This window comes from Heterodontus francisci, unplaced genomic scaffold (assembly GCF_036365525.1).
Source record: "Heterodontus francisci isolate sHetFra1 unplaced genomic scaffold, sHetFra1.hap1 HAP1_SCAFFOLD_319, whole genome shotgun sequence".
In the NCBI taxonomy this organism is placed as follows: domain Eukaryota; kingdom Metazoa; phylum Chordata; class Chondrichthyes; order Heterodontiformes; family Heterodontidae; genus Heterodontus; species Heterodontus francisci.
The window spans coordinates 638,606-659,668 of record NW_027142010.1 but is presented as its reverse complement, the minus strand read 5'-3'; the positions used below and the strand labels follow the sequence as shown (position 1 = coordinate 659,668).

Here is a 21,063-nt window from a genome sequence, read left to right as displayed (position 1 = left end):
TGGAACGCCCTGCCTGCAACAGTAGTAGACTCGCCAACTTTAAGGGCATTTAAGTGGTCATTGGATAGACATATGGATGAAAATGGAATAGTGTAGGTCAGATGGTTTCACAGGTCGGCGCAACATCGAGGGCTGAAGGGCCTGTACTGTGCTGTAATGTTCTATGTTCTATGTTCTATCCTGAGTGGACTTGATAGAGCCGATACCGGGAAGATATTTCCTCTTGTGCAGGAGATTGGAACTATGGAATGCAGTATAAAAATAAGAGTTCAGCCATGTTAAGGCATGATTTTACCGAATGGTGGAGCAGGCTCAATTGGCTGAATGGCCTACTCCTGCTCCTGAGTCCCATGTTCCTATTCCAGCAACACCTCAATTTTAGTGTTATCACTCGTGTCTTCAAATCCCTCCTAGGTCTCACCGCCTTGATTATCTCAATCCCCTGTCCATTTCCAATATTCCCTGAAACTTGCTCATCTTAAATTTTCTTTCTAATTCTCTTTCTAAAGGGAATATATTTCCCTCTGTTTCTCTCCACGATCACACATTTCCTCTCTCCAGCTCCACTGGTGCTGAGGAAGTTTGGATCTATAAAATGGTATGAGCTGCACTCCATGGACCCGAATTGTGTCACAGGAAAGTTTCCCTTTGCTATTAATAAGGGACTCCGTTCAAAGTGTTATCACATAGTGTCAGAGGGAGCAACAGCCCCGGCACTAATAGTGATCAACAGCTCCAGAGAGAGGGAGAGGATAGATCAGAATCTGCGAACAATAGATTGGAATGTTACAACAATGGACAGGAGTTTATCCTCGGATTTTTACTATCTTTATACATGTAATGATTGGTACTCATTAGACGATGGGATCCTGTATGCACTTGCGATAATTCAATATAATTACTATCCATTCCTGGCTATTGTTGGTGTCCCTGGTAAGTCTCTCGACACAGCTATTAATTCTATAAAGCATGTTTAATTGCATTACTGCTCCTGTAATTTACTCTGCCCCTCTTGCTGTTGATTTTCCTGGTAAATCTCTACCTCCAGCTATTATCTGTCAAGCCATTGTGGAATGTCATGTCAAACTGCTATTCCAGCAGCTTTGATGCACGTCTTTGAAACTTGATCTGTGCATGTCTACTGACTGCCTGTGTTAGTCACTCTCAGCTGAACATAAATTCAGCAGCACCAGGAACTCGCTCTAGTATTATTTAAAAGTACCAGGCATCCAATTTACAGGTGAGGGGCGTTTGACTTACTTCTGCTATTGTAAGGTTAGTGGAGTGGATGGTTTTCTGGAGGTTTTGTTGTGAGCTGCTGCAGACATTCAGGGAGGACAGAGGTGTGTTGACCCAACTCTGGACGAGGTATGGGGTCTGTAGTTACAATGTCTCTGGCTCTGTAACATGACCAACAAATGGATCAGAGGCTGCATAGAGGGGAAGATCTATCAAGAGGGAGGAGGAGAGGCGTCTGCCCTACCGACCCCGGGTTTCCTATGAGGACTTTTCTTACCTACACCTAACCCAGGAGCAGGGTGTGAGGTGACACTGATTCAATAAGGAGCTGGTCACAGAACTATGTCTCCTCCTGCAACACGAGATGGAGCCTCAGACCAGGGTGAGGACGGAGATATCAGTGGCTGTCAACATCACAGTTTCATTGAAATTTCATGGATCTGGATTGTTCCAGGCAGGAGCAGGAGACATATCCCACATTCAGTCATAGACAGTGATAGAGTCAAAGTCACTAACCACACAGAAGGAGTCCATTCGTCCCATCGAGACCCTAATGGTTCTCTGTGGAGCAATTCAGTCAGTCTTACTCCCCCATTCAACCCCCTTAGCCCTGCAAGTTCACTTCCGTCAAGCACCCATCCAATTTCCTTTTGAAATTGGAAGGAAGGATCAAATTGGGAGGAAGTAAAGCTGGTAGCAGGAGGTAGAAAAGTAGAACGTGACATTCGAAGATAGGCGAAACAAGCATCAACTGCAATGCAGAATGTCAAGAAGACACGGTTATTGACTCTATGACTCTGCGACTCTCTGAAAGGTGAATACTATTACTACTGCTTTCCTATACTGGGAAAGTTTATAATGGACTGGGCAGTATCACCCTGTTGAACCCCGTGATGTCAGTGAAATGATTGATACCCCAGATTGATGATTATTGCAGCAGTCACTGGAACAATGGCCGAGACTGTAGGATAGCGGGAATCACTGTTATTGTCAGTCTCACCAATGTGCCTATTGCAGCAGTCACTGGAGCAGTGGCCGAGACTGAAGGATAACGGGAGTCACTGTTATTGTCAGTCTCACCAATGTCCCTATTGCAGCAGTCACTGGAGCAGTGGCCGAGACTGGAGGATAACGGGAATCAGTGTTATTGTCAGTCTCACCAATGTCCCTATTGCTGCAGTCACTGGAACAGTGGCCGAGACTGGAGGATAACGGGAATCACTGTTATTGCCAATCTCACCAATGCCCCTATTGCAGCAGTCGTGAGCAGAGTGCCCCAGGCACTAACAATTAAAACAGCACATGGGGTCACACTTTTCCTGCTTAGGAGTTGTAGATGACCTGATCTCTGACTGTCTTCTGGCCTGTGGAGAGCTACTACCTTAACGTTAGTGAGTGCTCGGGGAAGATTGGTTCAAGTCTGCTCCGAAGACTTCAGGAATGGGTGTGAGTTTGGTCACGGGATCTGTTTTCACGACTGCAAATGCCAGAGCTATCCGGACTAATGGTTGGCGGCCATTCAGAAACAGCGTTGAAAACCGAGGGAATTAACATGGTTTACCCCTTCCTCACTCACGTGCTTCAAAATTTCATGGAAGGCACTCGGACTCTCGGTCGGGTACTGCTTGGCATTGGCCAGGACATGGTGGCCATCAATGTTCCCTGTCCCCAGTGCCCTCCACAGGCCAGTCTCCATATCCTCTAAAGCGTCCTCGATCAGAATGACCTGAACTATCTCTTGTTTTAACTCAAGGGAACAGGCAGCCAGCAGAAACAGCTTAAGGTCGTTCCTTATAATTCAGGATTATTTTCCACTTGGTATGAGATGGAGAACCTGCTGCTCATATCTACCGTTCCCAGTTCCTGCTTTAGAATCCTGTCCTCAACGGGGGTAAGGGACCTATGTGGGGTTGTGCTGGTGGCATCCCCCTCGACATCAGTGGTTGTGAATGGTTGCAGTGCATTGTTCTGTCTGGAACCATCCAGTGAGGATGCACGTAGAGTTTTGTGGGAGGACCGGTCGAAGGTCCGCCCAGAGGGCATTGAATGATTGTTGACTCAGCTCACATTGGTGGAGCTAACCTATGCCTTCCAACAGCTCGTAAGGCGCAAATCCCCAGGGCTGGATGGGCTGACTGTGAAGTTCCTCAGGGCGTTCTTGGAAGTCTTGTCGGGGGCATGGGGGTGTGGGGAGGGGGAGGGTGGTGGTGATGGCGGGGAGATTTCATGCTCGAGTCCTGGGAGAAAACCTGGCAACTGGTGAGATGCTCTTCTTGTGGTGCACGGCGGTCATCGTCCTGCTGCTGAAGAGGGGTGATCTCCGTTTGCTTAAAAAATGGCGTCCTTCCTCTGTTTTCAGCACGGATTGTAAGATCTTTTCCCGGGCTATGTCTACCCGCCTGGGCTCCGTCCTGTAACACATAATCCACCCCCACCAGTCCTGCACGGTCACGGACCAGTCAATCTAGGACAACATCAGCCTTGTATGGGACCTGATCCATCTTTCCCAGAAGACTTCTCTGTCTTTCTCTCCCTCGAACAGGAGAAGGCACTCAACAGGGTGGATCATCAACATATTTTTGGGACTCTGCACAGGTTTGGACTGGGGCTACATTTTGTGTCCCAGGTCCCACCTGTATATGCCTCCGCAGAGTGTCTGGACAAAGTTAATTGTTCCTTGATGGCGCCCCTTTGCTTTTTGAGAGGGGTCCGTCAGGGATGCCCAATGACAAACCAATTCGATACCATCTGCGTGGAACCATTGCTGTGCCTTTTTCACAGGAGTCTGGTGGGTTTGGCTTTGCACAGTCCGGGCATGTGGGTCGTCTTCTTGGCTTATGCCAATGACGTCATGGTCACAGATCCCATTGACTTGCAATGGATGTGCAAGTGCCAGTAGATCTTTTCTGCATCATCCTCTGCGCGAATCAATAGGGGGAAATGTTCTGGGCTCCTGGTGTGTCAGTGGCGGGTCGAGTCCCTACCGGAGCAGTTAACACCATTTGTGTGGAGCACCACACATCTTCTCTACAAAGGAACCTGCCTTAACCACGGTGGGGATGCCTGACCATCATACTCGCAGGGGTTGGAGGCGAAAGTTACCACTCGCCTCGGCCACTTGATCGGTCTTCTCCGAGAGCTTTCCCACTGGGGCAGAATGCTGGTCATAAACCAACTGGTGGCCTCGAGGCTGTGATACTGGTTGCTCACGTTGGCCCCGCCCCTGCGTTAGCCACCAAGATCCAGAAGAAGCTCATCAATTTCTTCTGGGGCAAGAGGAAACACTGGGTCTCTGCCGCAGTCCTGAGTCTCCTGATGGAAGAGGGTGGACAGTTGCTGGTGTGTGTCCACTCCCAGGCTGCTACTCTTCACCTTCAGACCTTGCAGAGATACCTGAACGTCGATTGTCCTCCAAGATGGCGTTCACTGGCGATGTATTTTTTTTCCACCAGGGGAACTGCGTTCAAGACGCCACCTTGCTCCCAGCAGAGCATTTTAGCTGCGCCTCTCTGAAGGAGTTGCCTGCCTTTTACTGGGATCTATTCAGAGTCTGGAACATGGTCACCTCCAGTCAGGGCGATCCACCGCCAGTGGAGGAGAGTGGTTTGGCTGCCTGGGTGGCCGGCACTGGGGGTGGACCAAATTGCATAGAAGGAGCTGAAGCCACCGGAATGACCCTCACTGCGGGTGACGAAGGAGATCGGGAGTGTGGAGTGCTCCCGGCCGAGCTGACTCCCGCCAGGATGGAACTGCTTGTCGGAACCAGACTACAAAACCCTCCTCACGAGCTGGTCCCACAAAACCTGAGCCACCAATCAGAAATGCCCTCCGTGGCATTTCACATGCATGAGTTTCCTGTACAAGCGGCTCCTGCACACTCTGCAATTCCTCACCCTCGTGTGCCAGACAGACACACCGTGGCTGTCTGTGTTGCCATCTGGCAGCAAGGGGAAACCCAGTGGAGCTCTTTCTATGCAGGAGTCCTCCCCCTTTAATTTGTGGCCTAGGGTGGAGGGTGCTGCACAGGGTTGTCCCGTGCAATAGAGTTTTAAGAAGGTTCATGGACTCTCAGATTGCCTGTAATTTCTGCGGCCTGAATAAGTCCATGTTCAATGTATACATGGAGTGTGCGAGGTTGCACCCTCTCTTTGAGTAGTTATGGGAGCTGCTCCGCAAGCTTTGATTGGACTTCATTGACACGCTACTGATCTTTGGGCACCTGATATAGAGGGGCGTGGACCAGGAGGGAAACCTCCTCATCGGTCTGCTCTGGGCCTGGCCAAGGTGGCAATTATCAGGTCTAGGATGCGGGCCATCGGGGGGTCCGTCGGACTTGATTGCCTGACACTCTTCCGAGGTTACATTCGCACCTGGGTGTCCCTGGAGAAAGAGCATGTCCAGTCTGCAGGTTTGCTTGAGGCGTTCCATGACCGGTGGGCACTACAGGGACTGGAATATGTCATTGATGCAGACAATTCAATTTTAATTTGAGTGTTTGTCTTATTTATTCGATTTTAATAAGATCATTTTATAACATGCATTTCAGGGTGCCCTGAGAAATAAAGGCTTCCTCGACATATTATATATAAAAGGGACCTGGTGTGTAAAGACAAAAAAAATCTAGTTAAATACAGAGTAAAACACCTTCTGCACAGTTCAGTTCGACACTCCCAGGGCAGGTACAACATGGGCAATATACAGGGGCCTGAGGGATAAAGGCCCCCTCGATGTGAAAAATATAAAAGGGGCCTGGGGTATAAAGGTCACCTTGTAAAAAAGGAAAAAAAAAAAACGGGGGTTAGATACAGAGTAAAGCTCCCTAAAAAAAAAAAAAAACGGGGTTGGCAAAAAGAAAAAAAAAAAAAAAAAAAAATGGGCAATATACAGACTTCAGCGTTCTGACGTTCATTGCACATGGAACTCAGAGCCACGCTGGAGGAGATTAACACACCGGGAATAGAAATGCATCTCGACTTATCTATGTCTGGCTGTCAGTAGCACACCAGGTAAGGTTAGCACATGCCAGGGATAGAATTGGGTCGTGACTACACGATGTGTGGTGGTCAATCCCACACGGGGTGTGATTAACACAGGCTCGTGGTAGAATTGGGTCTTTCTTGCTCGCTGTGTGGGTCAGTACTACACCGGTTGGGATTAACAAAAGCCAGGGATAGAATCGAGCCTTTCTTGATCTCTGTGTGGGTCAGTTCCACATGGGATGGGATTAAAACAGGCTGCACATAGAACTGGGCCTTTCATGCTCTTGTGTGGGTCAGTACCACACCGGGTGGCATTATGGCAGGCCGGGTATACTAGAATGGTACCAGGGATTTGGGAATTCAGTTATGCGAAGAGATTGGAAAAGCTGGGATTGTTCTCCTTCGAGCAGTGAAGGGTAAGGGGATATTTAATATTGAATTCAAAATCATGAAGGGTTTTGATGGGATAATTAATGTGAAACTGTTTCCAGTGTCAGAAAGTTCAGCAGTGAGAAGACACAGATTGAAGGTAATTGGCAAAGAGCCAGCGGTGAAATGAGGAATATATATATAAGTAATATTTTTTTTTACTCAGCGAATTGTTGGGATCTGGAATTAACTGCCTGAAAACATGATCGAAGTATATTCAATAATAATTTACAAAAGGGAGCATTACAAATAATTGGAAAAACAAAACAAATGCAGGAGTCTGGTTAAAAAGGGGGGCAGTGGAGTGGAACGTCTTACATGCCGCATTCATAGAGGTAAAGCTGACACAATGGGCGGAATAACCTCCTTCTCTGCTGCTGAAATCTCTGATCGATTAGCTATAGACAGAGCGTGAAGAGTGAGAAAGAGAGAGAGAGTGATGCATAGGAAGTGAGAAAGCGTGGATGAGAGAAAGGAAAAGAGAAAGGAGAGAAAATCTGTTTTGCACCGCTTTTTGGGCAGAGGGGTGATGATCTGCCCGCTTCCGTTGCTGTTGTGGGAGGTGACACTCATTTCCATGTATCTACGTGCAGCCCTTGGTGACCCACGCTGCCGTCTGTCTGCACGCTTAACAGGGGCCGAACTGTGTGTGAGGGTGGCACGACCTTCAGCCATTTCATTTGGAAGAAAATGGGCTCATCAGTGATAGGCAACATGGTTTTGTGCAGGGAAGGTCATGTCTTACCAACTTAATAGAATTCTTTGAGGAAGTGACAAAGTTGATTGATGAGGGAAGGGCTGTCGATGTCATATACATGGACTTCAGTAAGGCGTTTGATAAGGTTCCCCATGGCAGGCTGATGGAGAAAGTGAAGGCGCTTGGGGTCCAAGGTGTACTAGCTAGATGGATAAAGAACTGGCTGGGCAACAGGAGACAGAGAGTAGCAGTAGAAGGGAGTTTCTCAAAATGGAGACGTGTGACCAGTGGTGTTCCACAGGGATCCGTGCTGGGACCACTGTTGTTTGTGATATACATTAATGATTTGGAGGAAAGTATAGGTGGACTGATTAGCAAATTTGCAGACGACACTAAGATTGGTGGAGTAGCAGATAGTGAAGGGGACTGTCAGAGAATACAGCAGAATATAGATAGATTGGAGAGTTGGGCAGAGAAATGGCAGATGGAGTTCAATCAGGGCAAATGCGAGGTGATGCATTTTGGAAGATCCAATTCAAGAGTGAACTATACAGTAAATGGAAAAGTCCTGGGGAAAATTGATGTCCAGAGAGATTTGGGTGTTCAGGTCCACTGTTCCCTGAAGGTGGCAACGCAGGTAAATAGAGTGGTCAAGAAGGCATACGGCATGCTTTCCTTCATCGGACGGGGCATTGAGTACAAGAGTTGGCAGGTCATGTTACAGTTGTATAGGACTTTGGTTCGGCCACATTTGGAATACTGCGTACAGTTCTGGTCGCCACATTATCAAAAGGATGTGGATGCTTTGGAGAGGGTGCAGAGGAGGTTCACCAGGATGTTGCCTGGTATGGAGGGCGCTAGCTATGAAGAGAGGTTGAGCAGATTAGGATTATTTTCATTAGAAAGACGGAGGTTGAGGGGGGACCTGATTGAGGTGTACAAAATCATGAGAGGTATAGACAGGGTGGATAGCAAGAGGCTTTTTCCCAGAGTGGGGGTTTCAATTACTAGAGGACACGAGTTCAAAGTGAAAGGGGAAAAGTTTAGGGGGGATATGCGTGGAAAGTTCTTTATGCAGAGGGTGGTGGGCACCTGGAACGCATTGCCAGCGGAGGTGGTAGATGCGGGCACGATGGAGTCTTTTAAGATGTATCTAGACAGATACATGAACGGGCAGGAAGAAAAGAGATACAGAACCTTAGAAAATAGGCGACATGTTTAGAGAGAGGATCTGGATCGGCGCAGGCTTGGAGGGCCGAAGGGCCTGTTCCTGTGCTGTAATCATCTTTGTTCTTTGTTCTTGTTCTTTAATTCAGCTCTCAAAGACAGTCTGTTCCTCTTAAAGGGAAGCTGCACTGAGTCACAGGAGGCTGCCACCAACCTCTCACACAGTTCAATGTACCACACGCCCATCACTCGCCCATCAGCAGTCTCTAACACTCAGGACTCACACATAACATTCACATACTCCACCACATCCTCACACACCATCCACTGGTATCAGCCTCATACCCACCTCTCACTGCTTCCACATACTTCCAGCTATTCAGCTATGGCAGGCACATCATCCAAACACAGTGCAACGCAATCACTGACATTCTGCCCTCTCTCTTCCAGGACAAAGTGCCCCATAATCAATGGGAGCAGCAGTGAACTGGCGGGGGCCAGGCTTCATCCCCTGAGCCTGATGAAGGAGATGGTTCACCAGATTACGGGACCGGCTGTGACAGAGCCCGTAGCATCTGGCATCACCGAGAGCATTCAGGAGGATGCTATGTTCCTGCCTTATGTATCTTCTGAAGTCCCACCTCCCCCTCATCCTGCTGTCTGGGATGATGTACAAGCTGCAGATGGTGGGACCATGGACCTCCTGCTTTCCATCCCACCCCCTATCCCTCACCACAACCCTCCCCTTCTGATTTTATGCTTGCCAATGAAAACCCAAAACTAACAGCTTCCCAGTCACAGCAGCTCCAGGAGACAGAGAGAACTGCAGCACAGCACTGATGGAGAAGCCCCATCACTTGGTCAGATGCTCACAGTCACGAGTCAAATACTTACACTGCGTGGACCTGAGAAGCTGGTATGGAGGCGGAATCTGCACGTGGTGAGCAGCCGAGCACTAATGAGCTGCAGACGTAAGAACATAAGAAATAGGTGCAGGAGTAGGCCATTCAACCCCTCAAGCCAGCCCCACCATTCAGTAAGATCATGGCTGATCTGTCCCAGAACTCAACTCCTCTTTCGGGCCTCCTATGCCGAACCCTCGACTCCCCGAGATTTCAAAAATCTATATATCTCCTCCTTCGTTTAGTGATCTAGCCGCCACCACTCTCTGAGGCAGAGTATTCCAGGGATTCACCATCCTCTGAGATAAGAAATTCCTTCACATCTCAGTTTTAAATGTGTGCCCTCTTATTCTGTAACTATGTTCCCTAGTTCGAGAATCGTCCACTAGTGGAATCATCTTCTCAACATTTACCCTGTCAAGCCCCCTTAAAATCTTATATGTTTCTGTAAGATCACCTCTCATTCTGCTAAGCTCCAATGAATAAAGGCCTAACCTGTTTAGCCACTCTTGATAAGAATTACCCTTCATCCCAGGAATCAGCCCAGTGAACCTTTTCTGAATTGACTCCAATGCTGGTATATCCTTTCTTAAATATCGGGACCAAAACTGTGCGCAGTACTCCAGGTGTGGCCTTACCAACACCCTGCCCAGTTGGAACAGGACTTCCCCATATTAAAACTCTAACCGCTAACAGTAAACAACAAATTCCATTTGCCTTCCTAATATTTGCTGCACCTGTCTGTTAACCTTTTGTGTTTCATGCACAAGAACACCCAGATCCCTCTGTACTGCAGTATTTTGTGGTCTCTCTCCATCTAAATAATAATCTGCCTTTTTATTCTTCTGACCAAAGTGGATGACCTCACACTTTGCCACATTGAACACCATCTGTCAATTTTTTGCCCACTCACTTAACCTATCTATATCCCTTTGCAGATTATTTGTGTCCTCATCACCACATGCCTTCCCCGCTATTTTAGTATTGTCAGAAAATTTGGATATACTTCACCCTGTCCCTTCCTCCTCGTCATTAATGTCGATAGTAAATAGCTGAAGCCCTCGGACCGATCCTTGTGGCACCCCACTAGTTACAGCTTTCCAACCTGTAAAAGACCCATTGATGCCGACTCTCTGCCTTCTGTGTGTTAGCCAATTCTCAAACCATGCCAACACATTACCCCCAATACCCGAAGCTCCTATTTTGTGCAATAACCTTTTATGTGGCACCTTTTCAAACGCCTTCTGGAAATCCAAATACACTACATCTACCAGTTCCACTTCATCCACTCTGCTTGTTATCTCCTCAAAGAACTCTAACAAATTTGTCAAACATGATTTCACATTCATAAAACCATGTTGACTCTGTTTGATTGCATTATGCTGTTCGAAATGTCCTGCTATTTCTTCCTTAAAAATGGACTCTCGCATTTTCACAATGACTGATGTTAAGCTAACTCGTCTATAGCTTTCTGCTTTCTGTCTCCCTCCTTTCTTGAATACGGGTGTCACATCAGCGGTTTTCCAATCCACTGGTACCCTACCGGAATCTAATGAGTTTTGATATATTATGACCAATGCCTCCACTATCTCTGCAGCCACTTCTTTTAAAACCCTTGGGTCCAGGCTGTCAGGTCCTGGTGACGTGTCTGCCTTTAGTCTCATCAGTTTGTCCAGCACTTTTTCCCTCGTGAGCGAGATTGTTACAAGTTCCTCGCTCCCATTTACACCTTGCTCATCTATTTGGATTGTTTATAGTGTCCTCTACCGTGAAGACTGATGCAAAATATTGGTTTAAATTATCTGCCATTTCCCTGTTCCATGTTATTAACTCCCCATCCTCCTCTTCTGAGGATCGTTTAGCATGGTATTGTGAAGGAGAGGTCGTGTCCGAATAATTTGATTGAGTTTTATGAGGAAGTGACGAAGATGATTGATGAAAGAAGGGCAGTGGATGTTATCTACATAGACTTTAGTAAAGCCTTTGACAAGCTCCCGCATGGCAGACTGGGCGTACAAGTCCACAGATCGCTGAAAGTGGCAACGCAGGTAGATAAGGTAGTCAAGAAGGCAGACGGCATGCTTGCCTTCATCGGTCGGGGCATAGAGTATACAAATTGGCAAGTCATGTTGCAGCTGTGCAGAACCTTATTTAAGCCACACTTAGAATATTGCGTGTAATTCTGGTCGCCACACTTCCAGAAGGACGTTGAGGCTTTGGAGAGGGTACAGAGGAGATTTACCACGATGTTGCCTGGTCTGGAGAGCGTTAGCCATGAGGAGAGGTTGGAAAAACTCGGATTGTTTTCACTGGAATGACGGAGGTGGAGGGGCGACATGATAGAGATTTGCAAAGTTATGAGGGGCATGGACAGAGTGGATAGTCAGAAGCTTTTTCCCAGGGTGGAAGAGTCAGTTACTCGGGGACATAGGGTTAATGTGCGAGGGGCTAAATTTGGAGGGGATGTGCGAGGCAAGTTTTTTACACAGAGGGTGGTGAGTGCCTGGAACTTGCTGCCAGGGGAGGTGGTGGAAGCAGATACAATAGCGACGTTTAAAAGACATCTTGACAAATACATGAATAGGAAGGGAATAGAGGGATATGGGCCCCGGAAGTGCAGAAGGTGTTAGTTTAGGCAGGCATCAAGATCGGTGCAGGCTTGGAGGGCCGAATGGCCTGTTCCTGTGCTGTACTGTTCTTTGTTCTTTGCTCTTTGTTCTTTGTCCCATACTTACTTTAGCTACTCTCTTCCTTTTAATATACCCGTAGGAGTTGTTACTGTTTGTTTTTATATTTCTTGCCAATTTACTCTCACAATCAATGTTCTCCCTCTTTATTAGTTTTTTAGTCATCCTTTGCTGTTTGGAAAAGCTTCCCAATCCTCTCGCCTGCAACTTGTTTTCGTCACATTGTACGCCTTTGCTTTTGATTTGATACTCTCCTTAACTTCCTGTTATCCACGGGTGGTTCATCGTTCCCTTTGAGTCCTTCCTTCTGACTGTAATACATGTTTGTTGAGTGTTATGAAATATCTGCCTAAAAACCTGCCACTGCTCGTCTACTGGCTTTGCCTGAGGTCTACCTTCCCAGCCCGCTTTGGACAACTCTTTCATCATACCTCTGTAATTGCCCTTGTTTAAGTTGAAGACACTGATTTGAGACCCGAGTTGGTCACACTCAAACTGAATTTGAAATTCTACCATGTTATGATTGTTTCCCCATAAAGGATCCTTGCCTGCGAGATCTCCTATCAATCCTACCTCATTACACAATACTAAATCTAAAATAACCTGTTCCCTGGTAGGTTCTGCAACATATTATTCTAAGTAACAATCCGTAAGGCACTCCACAGATTCGTCTCACATGCTACCCTTGCCAATTTACTTTGCACAGTCTCGATTCAGATTAATATCACCCATGATAATTGCAGTGCCCTTCTTACACGCCTCCGATTTGTCCTAATTAATATCTTGTTCTACAGAGAGGTAACTCTTTGGGGGCCTTTAGACCACGACCACATCTTTCTCTTGCAATGCCTTATTTCTAACCAAACTGATTCTGCATCACGATCTTTTACACCTATATCATTACTCACAACTGCACTGATCCCTTCCTTTAATAGCAAAGCTCCCCCACTTTCTTTTCCTTTCTGCCTATTCTTCTGGAACATTGAATATCCCTGAACATTGAGATTCCTGTCCTGGTCATCCTGCAACACGTCTCAGTGATAGCTATCAAATCATATTAATTTAATTCCATCTGTGCCGTCAGCTCATCTATCTTGTTACAAATGATACGTGCATTCAGATAAAGAGCCTGAAGCTTTGACGTTTTACCATTTTTCCCGACTCTGGTTTTAATTTCTGCTGTACACTTATGCTTTTATTCTCTGTCCCTTCCTGTCACTCTCTGATTAATGTATGGTCATTCACTATTCTGCATCTCTGCTCTCGCGTTACTCTTCGACCTTTTAAACTTCCCTTCAGTTTAACCCCCACCCCCCCCCCCACCCCCCAACCCACCACAATACTTAACTTATTGCATTATCTACAACCCTAGTTATACGATTCACCAGGACACTGGTCCCAGCATGGTTCAGGTGAAGCCCATCCCAACGGAACAGCTCTCTCTTTCCCCAGTACTGGTGCCTGTGTCCCATGAGTCGGAAGCCATTTCTCCCACACAAATCTTTGAGCCACACATTTTCATCTCTAATCTTATTTACCATTTGCCAATTATCACGTTGCTCAGGTAGTAATCTGGAGATTATTACCTTTGTGGTTCTGCTTTTTAATTTGGCCCCAAGCTGCACATAGTCCCTCAGCAGAACCTCTTTCCCAGTCCGACCTCTGTCGTTGGTACCTACGTGGACAACAACAACTGGATCTTTTCCCTCCCACTCCAACTTCGTCCAGCCCTGAAGAGATGTCCTTAACCTTGGCACCAGGTAGACAACAAAGCCTTCAGGACTCTCTATTTTGCAGCAGAGAACAGTATCTATTCCCCGAACTATGCTAGCCGCGACTACAACTATATTTCTCTTTTCTCCCCCCACTTGAATGGCGCTCTGAACCACGGTGCTGTGGTCAGTTTACTCATGCTCCCTGCAGCCTATGCCCTCATCCTCACTGGGAGCAAGAACTGCGTACCTATTGGATCTGGGCACTGGCTGAGACTCCACCAAAGCTAAATTCTGGACCCCCATATCTGCCTCACTCGCAATCACACCCTCCTGTCCCTGACCAGAGTCGAGATTGGATGTAATTAATCTAAGGGGCGTGATTGTCTCCAGGAACACCATGTCCAGATAACTTTCCCACTCCCTGATGTGTCATAGTGTATGCAGCTCAGACTCAAGTTCATCAATTCTGAGCTGAAGTACCTCGAACAGCCAACACTTGCTGCAGATGTGGTCACTGTGAATCACACCAGGGTCCACCAGCTTCCACATGCTACAGCTGAAACACATCGTCTGCTCGGACATCGCTCTGCTATTTAATTAAATAATTTGGATCACAGTATTTAAGAAAAATAAACTATTTAAGTGTACTCTGCACCTGCAATGACATCGCCTGATTTAAATCACTTGGCCATAACCAAAAAAAAACAAGAACTAAACAACACAAGGCACGGAAGAAATACCCATCAATCACTTACCAGCCCTCCTCTGACGTCACACTTCAATTTTTTTTTCTGGTCAAGCAGTTGCACTGAACAGAACAAAGCGCTCTCACCGCCGCCGCTGCTTCTGGTGTCGAGCCTCGCTCTCTGCTCCTTTTATACCCCGGCTCATCTCACCACCGCCGCTGCTGCTTCTGGTGAGAGGACAGCCAGGGCAGGGGGAAAGGATAGTTCATGTGTAAGCTCACTGGAGGGCAAGGTCACAAACGATTTATAATGCACAGGACTCAGATGAGAACATTACTGGAACAGCATACAGGTAAATGCTGATGAACATGTACACTGAGATACTTTATCCATTGACAGGCCTGTCAGACAGTCTGTTGTCACTGTCAAGGAACATGGAGGGCTCCGACTCCAATATAGCACAGGACATTCACAGAGCTTGATGCCCAATCTTTCACTTCTGGAGGTGGTGACTAACTCCATGAAAGCACTCGTGGACCCAGTCGTGAGAAAGCGTCTGGTGACCATTGTTTCTGCAGCACAGGTGGCCAACATCCAAAGTCTCAGTGCAGCAGTGAAATCTCAGATTGAGTTCATCAGATCCATGCTTGGTGCCTTGCAGGATCAGACTGCTGCCACCATGGCTGTGGATCTTAGTGTTTAAAGGGCTTTGCAGGCTCTCACAGCAGTATCGCATTCTGTGATCCAGTAGATGACTAGGATTGCTGAGGTGTCGCCCCGTGGGAGTGACAGTGTCTCCGTGGAGCCTGGTCCTGCTCTCCTCTCTCAGGATGACAGTATTTGTTCTCCCTTCACTGTCACTCCACCAGTATCCTTGCTGTTACCCATCAGCCAGCCCAGGCTGCTGCTGCCTATGTGGAGGTGGTGCTGTTCGAATCCGATCCCTGTACGCCTAGAACTGCTCGAGGCTTCCTGCAAGGCCATCTTCATTCTCCCCCAGTGAAAGTCAGCAGCCTTCCATGCAGCAGTAACTGGGGAAACACTGTGTAGGAGCACTGGGCACGTCGAGGGAAACCGCAAGACATGCACTCAGGGAATACACAAGGGTTAAAAGTTTGTATCATTTGATGTGTTGTTGGATAAAGATGTTAATGAAATGTTTTTTATTGGTGCTCTTTATTGCATGATGGTGACCAAGGGGAACTGTGATTGGGCGTCTCAGATGGGTGTAATGGTAGAGAATGGGGGATCCATGGTGGGAAAGGGAAGTTGTCCTGTGGGAACTGGAGTCTTATCAGGGACTGTCTGACAGCCTCGCCAGGTTTAAATGATCCAGGAAATATCCTCCCTGCCTCCTCCCTCTCCTGAGGTGGCCTCCGGATTCCTGGTGCCAATGCCTGTGTCCTCATGATGGTGATGATATGAAGGGTGTAGCAGAACACCATGAACTTGGACACCTGCTCTATTGTGTACTGGAGGGCTCTGTTCGAGCGGTTCAGGCATTGGAAGCATTGCTTCATCACACCGATGGTCTGTTCCACCATGTTCCTGGTGACGCCATTACTCACGTTATACACATGCTAATTGTGTGATGTTTGTTGGCAGTGCGAGGTTGCTTGAGGGTGTAGAAACATTAGCTGTGTCTAGCGGTGACTTCCCTTTGTCTCCGAGCGGCCACATTCTGGTTCTCCATGGAGGCCAAAACTTTGGGAATGGCTGGCTGTTTCTGAATGAAGGTCTCATTCAACAACATGTTGTACTGGGCATGCTCACCTCCCAACTGTAGGGCTGAGATTTCTTTCATTTCCTGTACCTCTCCCCATTGACATGGTGGCCTGGCAGAGCCAGCTACACTATAGGGAAGCCGGCTTTCCTGAAAAAGCCATGAGGCCTCCCAAACTGCTTCTCTTGGTCCTAAAACCTCTTCACGCTTACCATGCACATTTGGCTCCAGCAATGCATGTGGCTCCAGGCCTGTTATAGTACTGGCAGTGGGTCACACGCTCTGAATGGCCCACGTGAATCTCCTACACTTATCTGGAGTCTGGGACTCCAGCAATGGTCCAGGGCCCATGATTGCAATGGTACCCGCTCCCTGAACAATCCCAGTGACCCCAAACCACTTACCTGATGTACAGACTCTCCAGCAGTGGGCGTGTATCCAGACCTGGTGCAGAGACAGCAATGCATCCGCTACCTACCTGGCCCTGGCTGTTCTGCCACACTTATCTGAGGTCCAGGGCACCTGCGTTGAGCCTGGTCCCAGATCTGGTGTAGTACCAGCAGTGTCGCACACTCCCTGACTGGTCCCCATACAGCCCCACACTTATTTGGTGTCCAGGACTCCAGCGATCTTCCAGGTCCCAGAACTGCAGTCGATCCAGCAGTGGTATCCACTCCCTGAGTGGATCTCGATACCTCAAAACAATCACCTGGAGATTGGGACTCCAGCAATTGCCCTGTACCCAGCGCTGTGTATCACTGGCAGTGGCCCCGACGCTGTTCAACTGGTCCAGGAGTTCTCACCGCACTTACTGGAGCCCAGTGCTCGAGTGATGATCCCTGTCTCTGGCTTCGTGTAGCACTGCCACTGCCGCCCATTCTCTAACTTTACACGGCAACAACGTCACGCTTAATCCGTGTTGGGGACTTCAGCGATGGTCCTGATCCCAGGCCTGATGTATTACTGGCGGTGAACACCACTAGCTGACTGGCACAGTGTCTTCGATACAGTTAACTGGTGTCCTGGGCTCCAGCGATGAACTTCCTTGCAGGATTGGCATATTAGGTGCAGTGACCCGCACTGGCTTATTGGCCCCAGCAATAACACCTATCAGAGATCCAGGGTCTCCAGTAATGGTCCTGGTGCATTAATGGAAATGTGCAGACTCTACGACTGGCCCCAGCAGCCCCGTACACACACCTGAGGTCTAGGCTTTCCAGGAAGTTTCCTAGCACCAGGTCTGGTATAGTACTGACAGTGGCCCGACTCCCCAGCTGCCTCAGTCTCCTCGGTACACTTACCAGGGTTCCAGGTCTCTTGTCATGGTCCTGGCCCCAAGCCTGTTGCATGAACGGTAGTTGCCCCTACTAGCTGACAGGCCCTGGGTGTCCTTGCCACACTCACATTGGTTTTAAAGCTCCAGCGATGGTCCTGCACCCAGGCCTGATGTAGCATTTCTAGTTCCATTACTCCCGGTGGCTTTGCCAATGCTACAGAGCTGCTGGTCATCTGATTGTTCAGCAGGGATGTGAGCGATGGCCCAGGCAGTTAACTGTCCCAACGCCACTGAAATGCGCTGTTTCTTGGTACTGAATTGCCAAGACATGGTTCCCCTCATATTTTCGGCCCGCCGTCAGGAACCCCACTGGCTGTATTAAATTAAGCTGCCTATCTCCAGCTGAAATCCGTGTCACTCGCCAATAATTAGAGACACACCGAATATGGTGACACATGTATAAATGTCTATCCAAACTCCTTCAACCTGTTGTATTTTACTTCCAACCTGATCTATAATTTTCTGGTAATTTCTCTTATTTATTGTTAATTTAGTGACGATTGAGATTATTTGTTTCATTGATATTTTTTGTGGTCTCATTCCCTTTCATTGTTTTAAAATAATTGCATTGAATTCTGTGCTGCTTGTCAGAGGTGAGGGAATCTCTCAGTCTGTTCAACATTTAACTTTCAATACAGGAGCAAAGTGCTGCAGATGCTGAAAATTTGAATTAAAAACAGAAAATGTCGGACATATTCAGCAGGTCAGGCAGCATCTGAGGAGAGAGAAACAGAGTTAATGTTTCAGATCAGACCTGGGAGAGATTAGAGGCGGAACAGTTCTTAAACCATAAAAGGAAATGAGGGAGGGGAGGATTATGATTAACATTGAGTTTAATAATTTTAATATCTCCCTTTAGTTATTTCATCTCTCCTGTCTTCCATCGTATTGCAGACCTTCATGTTTGTTATTTCAGGTCCAATCATTTCAGCATAACATTGGATGCAGTGACATATTTGTAAATCTCAATAAGTCCTCAATCAAACTGGTAACTTTGCTCCAGTCTGATGTATAATTTCTCTCTTTATTTACCTTCCTCACAGTTAACTTGCTGACGATTGGGATCCTGACTCAGAGGAAGTGCGGTCTCTCCAAATCTGTCACTCGCTACCTGGTGGCCATGTCAGCGGCGGATCTACTGGTCATTATCCTGGACCTGATATTGAGACACATTCCCATTGTTTATTGGGAACAGTTTCAGTTCCTGCGGTCCATCCCCGTGTGTAATATCCACGCCGTCCTGCTTTACACAGCCACAGACTGTTCTGTCTGGTTCACCGTCACTTTCACCTTTGATCGATTTGTAGCTATTTGTTGCCAGAAGCTGAAATCTAAATATTGCAGCGAGAAAACGGCTGCTCTGGCTCTGGGAACAGTGACTGTGCTGAGCAGTTTAAAGAACATCTTCTGGTATTTTATGTTATCAGATCGGTATTGGCTGGGGAACCTCCCCTGGTTTTGTTCTGTAACAAGGGATGTTCAGATATCTCGTGTCTGGGTAACAATCGAATTCCTCCATCACATTCTAACCCCGGGGCTACCATTTGTGGTGATTCTGCTGCTCAATGCTCTCACCATCAGACACATTTTAGTGAGCAGTAGAGGACGCAAGAGACTCCGGGCTCACAGCACTGGGGAGACTAGCCGAGATGCACAGATGGAGAGCCGAAGGAAATCCATCATTTTACTGCTAGTTATCTCGGCCAATTTCATTCTGTTGTGGACAGCGTTAATGGTGCTTTCCATATGGACACGGATGTGGAATTTGACGTCGGTGTCTGTGTCTGCACGTCCACCTCGTTTTCTGCAGGAATTGGGCTTCATGCTGCAGCTCCTGAGTTGCTGCACCAACACTGCGATTTATGCCGTGACCCAGACTCAGTTCAGAGAGCAGTTGAAGAATGCGCTGAAATATCCCTTTACCCAGTTGTTGAATTAATTCATTGATGAACATTAGAACATTAGAACATTACAGCGCAGTACAGGCCCTTCGGCCCTCGATGTTGCGCCGACCTGTGAAACCATCTGACCTACACTATTCCATTTTCATCCAAAGGTCTATCCAATGACCACTTAAATGCCCTTAAATTTGGCGAGTTTACTGCTGTTGCAGGCAGGGCGTTCCACGCCCCTACTACTTTCTGAGTAAAGAAACTACCTCTAACATCTGTCCTATATCTATCACCCCTCAACTTAAAGCTATGTCCCCTCGTGTTTGCCATCACCATCCGAGGAAAAAGACTCTCACTATCCACCCTATCTAACCCTCTGATTATCTTATATGTCTCTATTAAGTCACCTCTCCTCCTCCTTCTCTCCAACGAAAACAACCTCAAGTCCCTCAGACTTTCATCGTCAGACCTTCCCTCCATACCAGGCAACATCCTAGTAAATCTCCTCTGCACCCTTTCCAAAGCTTCCACATCCTTCCTATAATGCGGTGAGCAGAACTGCACGCAATACTCCAGGTGCAGTCTCACCAGAGTTTTGTACAGCTGCATCATGACTTCGTGGCTCCGAAACTCGATCCCCCTTCTGATAAAAGCTAACACACCATATGCCTTCTTAACAGCCCTATTCACCTGGGTAGCAACTTTCAGGGATTTATGTACCTGGACACCAAGATCTCTCTGTTCATCTACGAAAAGTTGTGAGTTTTTCTGTCCTTTCAGGCGCCCGCTGCTGCTCCAGGCTTGTCCTATATGAGGTGCATGTCACTTCTCTGCCCACAACTTCCCGTGTTGTAAGGGTTTCTGTTCTATTTTTAACTTGAGTCATGTAACAACCAGTAAACATTGTAGCCAAACCAGTTATTTCAGCTCCCTTTTGAATGAAAAAAACTGGTCCAACATTTCTTCAGTTTGACTATGAAGTCTTCAAAAATAAAACACCTTTATTAAACTTGAAATATCACTTAACATTGTAGCACTGTATATCACTTAAAATAGCCAATGCGCATATAATTTAAAAGGAACAAAAACAAGTAATGCTGGATTCACTCAGCAGGTCTGGCAGCATCTGTGGAAAGAGAAGCAGAGTTAAAATTTCGGGTCAGTGACCCTTCTTCGGAACACCCTTCCGAAGAAGGGTCACTGACCCGAAACGTTAACTCTGCTTCTCTTTCCACAGATGCTGCCAGGCCTGCTGAGTGAATCCAGCATTTCTTGTTTTTGTTTCAGATTTCCAGCATCCGCAGTATTTTGCTTTTATAATTCAAAAGGGTCGCACTGCATCTCACTTAAAATCGCCCCAGTACAAATCACTCACAACGATTGCACTCCATATCCTTTAAAATTGTCACACCGAAAATCAAATAAAATGTTTGTGCAGCATATCACTTTAAATGGTCACGGTACATATCACTTAAAATGATCCCATTGCATGTCAATTAACGTGGTCACACTGCATATTGCTTAATATTGTCGCACTGCATATCACTTAAATTGGACGCAATGCCATGCAGTTACAATGGCTGTGCAGTACATCACTTAAAATGGTCACAT

The 21,063-nt window shown here is 47.2% G+C and overlaps 1 protein-coding gene across 1 annotated transcript; it reads left to right on the top strand.

Annotated features, from left to right (window-relative positions):
- Positions 1–18,680: 18,680 nt before the first annotated feature.
- On the top strand, positions 18,681–19,499 carry LOC137366188 (probable G-protein coupled receptor 139). The gene has a single exon (XM_068028178.1). The coding sequence runs from the start codon at positions 18,681–18,683 to the stop codon at positions 19,497–19,499; it is 819 nt and encodes a 272-aa protein (XP_067884279.1).
- The last annotated feature ends 1,564 nt before the right edge of the window (positions 19,500–21,063 follow it).

Coding starts and splice junctions, on each gene's coding strand:
- LOC137366188 (XM_068028178.1), top strand. CDS start 18,681: ATGTCAGCGGCGGATCTACTGGTCATTATCCTGGACCTGATATTGAGA.